This window comes from Benincasa hispida, chromosome 1 (genome assembly GCF_027475165.1).
Source record: "Benincasa hispida cultivar pf3 chromosome 1, pf3_genome.v1.1, whole genome shotgun sequence".
NCBI lineage: Eukaryota > Viridiplantae > Streptophyta > Magnoliopsida > Cucurbitales > Cucurbitaceae > Benincasa > Benincasa hispida.
In genome coordinates, this window is record NC_143478.1 from 73,156,291 (window position 1) to 73,166,653 (window position 10,363).

At 29.2% G+C, this 10,363-nt stretch overlaps 1 protein-coding gene across 1 annotated transcript; it reads right to left on the reverse strand.

Moving 5' to 3' along the window:
- Positions 1-770: 770 nt before the first annotated feature.
- Positions 771-2,994, reverse strand: LOC120078728 (uncharacterized). Its single transcript, XM_090307910.1, has 2 exons — positions 2,227-2,994; positions 771-1,707 (listed from the first exon to the last, which is right to left on the reverse strand). The coding sequence occupies exons 1-2, from the start codon at positions 2,881-2,883 to the stop codon at positions 1,519-1,521; spliced, it is 846 nt and encodes a 281-aa protein (XP_090164036.1). The 5' UTR covers positions 2,884-2,994; the 3' UTR covers positions 771-1,518.
- Between the last annotated feature and the right edge of the window lie 7,369 nt (positions 2,995-10,363).

The following is a 10,363-nucleotide window of genomic DNA, read 5'->3' on the forward strand; positions in this document are numbered from 1 at the left end:
AATTAGTCTATCATGTGTAACAATATCACTTTATGCCAATACGACAATAAGTTGGGGTATAAATTTGATGATGATTTTACATATTTATATTTTAGCTATCAAGAGTTATCTCTACGGATTTTATTTGAATAAGATTTATTGTTCAGCTGATTTTGATTTATAGTATGGTTATGAGCTTTGAAATTTTATTTAGTCTTAGGGAAGTTTTAATAATGTTATTTTATTATTAAACATACCATTTATTAGGCTTTTAGTTCATATTTTCCTTTTTATTTTTTTCACCAGGTTGCTTTTAAATTTCATATAGAGTTAGCCATCTAATATCTGTCACCAGTCTCACTACGTGTCGCATAACAACTTTTGTATGTATATTTAATAGATCTTAAGGTATATGTTAAAGATGCATACATGAATGCCAAGTACATAAAAGTATAAATAAAGTAAAGTTTAAAGATAAGAAAAGTTTTTGACAATAGATTTCATTGCACGCTCGGGGTTTATTGTCGCCACAACTCGTCTTCGGTTCAGTAGGGTGGGTGAGACGATAATAAAAATCTATCACTGATTTAACAGAGACAGTTATAGAAATCTATATTATTGGTCTATCAGTAAAATTGAGAATTTTAGCTCTTCGAACGTCATGGACATTTTCTATAAAGCTGATGGTAAATTTGGCTATATTGAAAATTAGTTTTAAATTTTGCAATATTTTAGCCTCATTTTGCTATATATGCAAGGAGGGCTTATTTATTAAACAAAAATGTAAAAAAGTGGACATTATATTTTTATTTATCTTTCTTGAAATAAATATCAAACCAGTGTACAAAAGAAAATGAAATGAAACACACACATACACTAGAAAGAAACTAATAATTGATATACTTAAACTCCATATCTTTAACTAAGTTGTGGATTGGAAGAATCTGGTTGAGTTTATATGTTGAAGCCACGGAATATGTATAGTTTTTTTGAGCATCCAAATGAGAAATGGAGTTGGGTGGCGTAAGATAATGAGTCCGACCAACCCAAGCCAGATCGCAACTAATAAAGTAAATGCCTCGTACGAATGAATAACAATATAACTGAATGGCTTGAGGTTAACCATCTTAACTCCCAGCAAATACCCAATTGCTAAGGACATCACTGCTATGCACATTTGCATTCTCAACAGCCAACCACAAATCCTATTTTTATTCAAAATCACGGTCATTGATGCCATAAACGATATTGTGTTGATCCATAAATATAAACAATATCGTTCCTCTTGTTGCTAACTCATTATTGCAGTTCCAGCTGGTAAAATAATTATGTCATTGTTGTAGCTAATGCTATATAGTCCTTGCCATGATGTGTACTATTGTTGAAGCTCCAATAATTGAATGGTGTGTCTTGTTGCCAAACGCCGCCGGGAGGGTTCACTCCGGCTTGATACGTTACGGTTGCGATCACCGTAGCCACCAGCATAATTGTGCCTTGCAATTCTTCAACCCAGTCCCCTCTGTACTTCATGTTCTTCTTCTATACCTTCAATCTCTTTGTTATTTTTTTTGTAGACACCGATACGGATTCTCGTCTTTGTCTTTTCAGGTTTCTGGTTTTTGTAATCTTTTGGGATTCTAGACTTCCTTTTCTGCCATTTGATGATGCAAATTTTATCATGCTTGTTCTTGTTTTTACTTCTGGAATTGTGAGTAAATATCCTACCATCTACAAAAAAGGGGAAAAAAAATGTAGGAATGAGAAGAGTTTTGAAGAGAACAAACACAAAAGAAACAAAATAATTTCTCGAACTCTGCTTCAATTGGGTTTTCATTAGTCCAGTTACAGGTATATAAGGCAAATAATCCCTTTATATAACACATAAGAAAACTTTAGATGACAACAAATTAAATATGTATGTGTTATGAATTTGGCAAGGATAAGTAGAAAAAACATAAACGGTAGAGAATTAATATAAATATTTATACGATTTATTAATAGTGTGTTAGCTGCCTTACGGGCTGAGGGAGAGAGCAATTTATTATTACAGAGAATAATTCAGATTACAGAATAGAGTGCATTTAGGATTTGGAGAGCTTATATAGCATATTTCTTTAAATGGTCACTGTGAATGTCAAATATTATATTTAAGGCATTTCAGCCGACGCTAATAATCTTAATGCATTTAGGAATAAGGTCCTATCTTAATTAATTTCAAACTAACGATAAAACCATATAATTCCTTACCTCAATTTGGCGTAGCATCAAAGACAAATCCAAAATAGTATTTCCTTCATCATCCACTGCGTTGAGAAAGTCTTTATCAAATAATAATGTTTGAGCAATTAGCAGCTTCATTGCCTCCAAATGGTTACCTTGTACATATAAATGTAAAACAGTTTGACCATTATTGTTGTTGAGCTTCATCAATACAGATTGTGGTCTTGCTTTGATCAACAATTGCATTATCTCAATTTTGCCACTCATCACTGCATAACGAAGAGGAATGAAGCCATTATGATCTTCAACCAAGCAAGCACTTGTGTTCTTCTCCAATAAAGCTCCAACCATCTCAATATCTTCATTAGCACAAGCTAAGTGGAGTGGTGTTCTTTGAAAGGCATCAACTTCAGCAGCAAGTTGAGGGTTGTGATCCAAAAGCAACTGAGTGAATTCAAGGTGGCCATAAAAAACTGAGACATGCAATAATGGAGTCTCAATTGTAATGGAAGAAGTATAGATCAAAGCCTTCTGAATGAGATATGGATCCTGTTGAATGAGTTTCTTCAAGGTTTGAACACATCCCATCTTTGATGCCTCATAAAGCTTTCTTATATCTTCTTCCATGGATGACATTGCTATTATAATTTGGTTGTCTCTTGTTTCAAGAGAATTGAAAGACATTGCAAAGCAAGATGTTCTTTGAAACTGCCTCCATTTAGAAATGATGTTTTTGTAGGCATAATATAATATGTTGTAAACCTAGAGCCTTGAGCTTCCACTTGTTGAAAAAGTTTACACTGAATATTTGAAACCTTTTTTTTTCCCTCATAGTTAGCATAGTAGTTTAATATAATTGAATCTTAATATTATATGACGTCTAATTTGGTTTATGGGTAGCTGGTAAAAAGCTTAATGAGCTGGTTTTGTAAGCATGTGAATTGGGATTAAACTTTTACAAGACTTTGTTAACCCCGCCTTCGACCTTAATTGTTCTTAGTGCATTTGACCAGGCACACTCTCAATGTTCACATTCTTTTTCTAGAAAATTATTCTAAATAGTAAAATTGTTGAAAATATTTATAAGATATAATAAAATTTTAGAACTATCAATATAAACACTTATAGACTTCTATCAATGTCTATCAATATCACTGATAGACACTGATCAAAATCTATCAATATCAATCAGTGTCTATTATTGATAGTTCTAAAATTTTGCTATATTTTGAAAATATTTTAATTTATTTTTCTATATTTAAAAACAGTCCTTGTTTTCTACATACTTTGAATAGTTTAGCTTCGTGTGGAGGGCATTTAATGCCAAAGTAATTGTTTATTATTGTTTGCCAATATCCATAACGTTAGAACAATAAACTAATTTTGAGTAAATTGATGACAATAATAATTAGTTATAGTAAATTTGACAATGTCAATTTACCATGTTCAATAATTATTTATTATAGACAATTATTCTTTTGTCATTAGAAATCTAATTATGGCATATTTTAAAAGTGTTAGTAATACTTATATCTTTACCAATTATACAACAACTAAAAATAACTGTCACGAATTACAATTATGACAATTTTTTAATGTCCTTGAAATTCAATTTTTGTCTTAGTGAAGCGAAATTTTTTGGCTTTGCCCTTAAAATTATGTAATGGAAAATTGCAATGAGTATCAAATTAAATATAGGATTTAATAACCATGTCATCAATTTTTCAAAATTTTCAGCTATGGCAATATTGGAAATTAAAATCACGTTAGACGGAAGTTTAATTTCAAAATTTTTATCTTATTCCAAAATTACCCTCAATTAAATCTGTCTACCTCTTTGATTTTTGCATCTTTGATTTCTATAGATAACATCTGATTTTTTATTATATTTCTCTCTTACTTGACTTTTTTTTTTTATCCATTTTAAACTCCATTACTTTTTTCTTAGGTTATGAAATTATATTTTTACCAAATAAAGAAAATAAACGAGGTATTTTTCCTTTACCATTTTTAAATTATATATATATATATAAATTTTTTTTTCGTGTATGGGTTTTGTTTTTAAAGAACTAAAACCAAATCTTGACTCTGGTTTTGTGCTAATTTCTAGCTTTCCCATATTTAGTGGTTGGAATCAAAACACATCTATATTGATTTTTTTAAAATATTTATTTGCCTTTTTCTCTTCTTCTGTGAATTTTAGATTATTCACCAACTTTTTTTTTTTTTTTTTCCATTTCCAAATCAACCACATTAATCAACTGTCTTACCTGGTTGTTGTAATCAGACAACAATCAGGTAACAATTATTATCTTTGACAATTTGACAACCATTATCATATAGTAATCTGTATCATTAACAATCAGTATTATATAGTAATCAAACAACAATTAGATAGCAAATAGTGTCACTGACAATAAAAAACATTCAATATCAAATAGCAATCAAACAACCATTAGATAACAAATCAATATAAGAAAGCAATTAGATAACAATCAATATCAAATAGCAATCAAACAGTAATAAGACAACAATCAATATCATTGACAATTAGTATATCATAGGAGTTGTTTGGGGCGTTGAGATAATATAAGATGTAGGGAGTTCTGATGTTTGGAGAGTTCTAATATTTGGGGAGTTCTGATCGAGTATAAACGATCGAATATGATTGAGTATGTTCAAGCACTGAGATGATATACAATACAGGAAGGAATATGACGGTGAGATACAAAACACGTTCCGAAAATGGGCCCACAAATAATTAAAATCGGTGAGATAGGATAATGAGTCTCCAAACACTGAGATGATATAAGATGTGGGGATATACCATCTCATGTTGGACCTAACCAACCTCATATAGTAATTAGATAATAATCATATAATAATTAATATCAAATGAAAATCAGACAGTAATCACATAACAATCACATAGAAATTAAATAGCAATCAAATTCCAGGTGAGAGTTAATGAATCATGGCCACATGGGTGGAGTTTGCCATGTTTGCAAAAAATCATAAACTTGAGACACACTCCAAATTTTCAATTTATTTTTAATTTAAAAAAATTGCAATTGACCCTTATGTAATTAGTAAGTCTATTCGTAAATCTAAACGGTCTATCTTAAATATTTAATGCAAAGTAAAAAAGAGATATTGAGCACCCCTAGGGTAGGAACTAGAAGACCAAAGTTATGTTGTGTTCAAATTGAGAACAAAGGATGTAGTCTATAAATAATAATTGAACTAGACGGATGTGTGTTTTTAATAAAAGTCTTTGCAAGTGAGAACTAATTAACTTAATGTTTTTTTAGTACAATAAGAGATAAACATGTGAACTTTCTATCTATATTCAATTTTATAAATAATTTAATATTATGTCATTGTCACGTACGACCCTCTTGGAAAAAGAGCAAGTTTTTCGTTCCAAAAAAAGATTTTTTTTTCCTTATTTGACTCGTTTAGAGCTTTCACACAAGCATGCTTTCTGAATACATTCACATGGGGTAGCATGTGCATTCTTATTAAACAAATGAAAAATATAAATATTTATTTTTATTTATTTGACTAAAATAGATCGCTGTTGACAGACAAAAGCACAAAACAAACTGGTTGAAGGAAATTGAATACAAGAAAACTATCTTTATTTTAAACAAAAATTGTTTAAAATAAATTTTGAAAATATTTCAAAAACTATTTTGAGCGATTGTTAAATAGTTTAAATATTTTTATAATTGATATTTGAAAAATTAAATCAAACACACTCTAATCAAATTTCTAAGATATTATTATCATCAAACCAAAGTGAGTCATCTCAATCAGTAAGTCAAAATTCAATCAACTTTGCCAATTCAATAACAGCAAGTGAAAAAGGGAACTGACTCAATCGGAGCAGATAAATTATTGAAGGAAATTGAAGCCAAATAACAGCAGACAAAGTTGAGAATATGAAAGGTTTAATTAATCATGAGAAAATGAAAGATTTTAGCATTGAATTTTATTTGTGACTTTTCTGTTTGTATAACCTTAGTGGCTTTTGAGTTCTTTGTGAGTTTTTAGAAGTAATGAGAATTAAGTAATATTTATGGTTTTTTAATCATTGAGATTCTATGGTTATATTTTGTAAACGGCTATATAAAGGTACATTTAGTTGAATCAAAGTATTACTTTATCCGCATTTGTATCATGTACATATGTTTCTTTTCTAACAAAGTAGTATCAAAGCCCTATGGAAAATTTGAGAGAAAAATGGCCAATAGCGGGATATGTTCGCTTCAACTATCAATACTTACCTAGCTCAAGTATGACAATTGGAGCATCAAGATTAAAGCGTTACTAAGAACACAAGACATGTTGGAGATTGTGGAGAATGGTTTCAAAGAGGCAGAAGCTGAAGCCAATCAAATGCAAAGAGATGCACTAAAGGAGACAAGAAAGAAGGACAAGATCCACTACATGAAATAACGGATACGATTCCTAATGAAAAAAAGCTATAAAGGACATTTTATAGCATTTTTTGAAGGTTCTGACAGTCCATGTTATTAAAACTCTAAGTCTTTTTATAGCGTTTTTGTAGAGTATATTGGATGCTATAATAAAGTATGAAGGTATAGCTTATTTACTTTGCTATAAAAACATTCAATAGCGTCTTTTATTAGAGCTATAGTATGTTTATAAGCTAAAATAATATGCTATCTTTGACTTATAATAATACTTTTTTAACGCTATGATATAATGTTTATAGCTTTAATCTTGTGCTATAGTAAGGTTATTTAGTCTTTTCTAATAGCTATAATTACTATAATAATCTTTTGATAACACTTTTTTTTTTCACTATATAATTTTTGTTATAGCTTTGCTCATGGCTATAAAAGGTACAATTTTTTTGGGAAATTATTTCAAATGGTAAAACTGTTGAAAATATTTACAAGATATAACAAACTTTTAGAACTATTAATGATAGACACCGATAGACTTCTATTGGTGTGATAGATACCGATAGAAGTCTATCAGTATCTATCAACGTCTATCATTGATAGTTATAGAACTTTGTTATATTTTGTAAATATTTTAGTTTATTTTTCTATATTTAAAAACAACTCATTTTTTTAAACAATAATAATTTATATATCATTCTTCATATTTATGTTAAAAATAAACTCAGGACTCAAGCCCAATCCACATATATTAAATACTTCATAACACATTAAATACCATGACTTTCATTCATAATTGAAAATTTATAAATCTATTAACATTACAAAAAAAAAAAAAAAAAAGAAGACAATGTAGTCATTTCCTAGAACAAAATATATAAATGATACAAAATAAAGTAAGATATCTTTCATGTTTATTTTTCCAAGTAAATAAAATATTTTGCAAGCTTTATTTATTCACCTGTAATTCCTAAGATTCTCTTAATCTTCCAATGGATATTTCTTCTTAAGGTTGATTGGTACCTTTTGATGAATACCTATTAAACAAAAAACATAGACATATATTAAATAAACAAACATAACAAAAGAAACCTATTGAATTAAATATCACAAGTCATTTAGAAATCTACTGACACCAAACCAAACAACAAATTACATAATTGAACATCCTAGACTTATGAACCCAATGCATCTTTTTTTTTTTATAAAAAAAATCAATTATTAGCCAATAAAATCCTCCAACCATCCCAACATAAATGATATTCTATATATTAAAAAAAAAAAAAAAAACACAAAACTCCCCTACAACTAAACTAAACAAGGTAATGAGACTTGCAAAATTATGAATTAACGTATATATCATAAAGCAAATGTGTGGTTTAAAATTATTAATAATACACAGAACAATGATGAAACGAATGTCATTAACTGAAAAAATAATGAAGTAGAAATGTCATAAACTCGAAACGAATCCACAGAACAATAATTAGTGTTTCTATCAAGCATTTCAATACCATCCACAGTCTGCTTTCGAAATCCTTTCAAAATAGAAGTTAGTTTTTATTGGATTATGCATTAGTGATCTCTATTGCCCCTTCCAATAGCATGTAACTGCACCTTCAACTAAGAAGTAAGGAGAAAATTGGCTTATTTTCGTATAAAGTAATATAAGCAAGTCACAAACATGAAACTCAACCAAATATACCAATTTAAATGAAAATACTCTTTCACCTTATAAAACAAGCAATTATAGACCTTAGATTCCAAGCCTACACCCAAAAAAATCACAATTGAATAAAGAAAAAAGATTACAAAGAGTTTGTATTGACTATGAGAGCAAGGACAATTTGAACCCATGGTGGCCATTGGTGGCCATCTAAGCAAGAAGACAAAACTCAATCAAAGTCCACAAGACATGAAGCTCACAACAATACCCCATTATTTGAATTTTGAAAAGCCTAGAAATGGTTTTGAATAACTCACTGGAAAAACGATCTAAATCAGTAAAAATGATCAAAGAAAAACAAAGGAATTATTCAACTTCCATCTCATTAAACAAGGATTCAGCTGCACATTTCACATTTCACATATGTTTAATAATAAAGAACTTGAATCCATTTTCAAAAGGAATAACAAGTTTACTTAAACAGATCAATTCAATTTTTTTAAGGAGCAACATTTAAGAGAGAAATACAAGAAACAATAGAAGCAGACACTACAAGAAAATTGACCAAACCTTCAAAAAACATTTAGTAGACATTCTATACATTTTTTTTCAAAAGTCATCTCAACCTTTGAAAAGTGTCGAAATAGATTCCATCGAAAAAACTTTTTCAAAGGTTTACTAACCTTCGAAAAGTATTATTTTTCAAAGGTTGATTAACTTTTAAAAATTATTATTTTTCAAAGGTTATATATCTTCGATAATTGACAAATCTCGGAAGGTTGTTTTTACTAATTCATCTACATGTAGTACCATGAATTACAAAGTATAAGAATAGAATAGAATAGAAAAAAATAGACAATGACATGGATGGAAGTAAACTTATATGTCATAAAAGTACATTAAAAGGCTATCGAAATTCTATAACATCAAACTACAATTGATCAACTAGAAACAAATTTTTTACGCATCTCTGCCATCATTTTTTGAAATCTATCCTCAAAACGATTTTCTAATTCGCTTATTTGACGCCTAAGTGCTTTTACCTCAACTTCTCTTTGTTGTTCAAATTCTTTTCTTTGTCGTTCAGATTCTTGAAGTCGTTGTTCGGACTCATTAAGATGACGCTCAAGATCGCATATAATAGACGATGATCCAAACAACTCAGAAGGAGTAACACCTACTCCATAACCACGAACATACCCGTGTTTCTCCGGTCTAAATACTCATACGAAAATCTCATCCTCATTCATGTCAAATGTACCATCAATCACTTGAGAAGCATATGATTTAAGTTCCGACTACAAATACAAATTCACATATTATAATTCAAAACTAACACATAAATTCAAATGTTTACAACAAACAAATACATGTCTTTGTTAGAACCATAATATTTGATAGATTGAAATCTATACAACAAACAAACACGTCTTTGAAACCCATTTCAGATTCACCAAATTCTAGGAATTCCATTTTCATTTCTTTCCTTTTATTGATCCAAATTACATCGGAAATCTATGGAATGTTAGATTTTGTGGAAGAGCATAAGAAAAATTGAAACAAAAAAATAAAATAACGAGCAATTTTCCTAAGAAGTAGTGAAAGAAAAGAGAAAGAAGTAAAAGAAATAAGATCTTGGAGAAGTTTTAAACCTCTGTAATATAGAAAGATATTAGACTACATCAGTTTGATCCAATTCCTAATATTGAACTCTAAAATGACATTATAGTCTAAACTAACCATAATTTTTGTTTAGTCTACTAGTTTAAAACATGGAAACTACTAGTTTGAAATATTCATACTTCACAATGTTAAATGTTGTAGGACAATGATACGAGTTTTCTATAGATAAGACTTTGCTTGAACAATATATGTTCCATAGCTCATCAGACAATAGTCTAAGAATTTTGAGGGGATAAGCTAGAGACTTCTTTAAATCAATCATTTCTAGAACAAAGCAACAAAGATGATAAATTAATGACCTTTACTCAAACTCTAACCAATAACATCATATCTATCCATTATTTTGTACTTACCATTTTCTCTTGTGTAGTTTCATTTACAG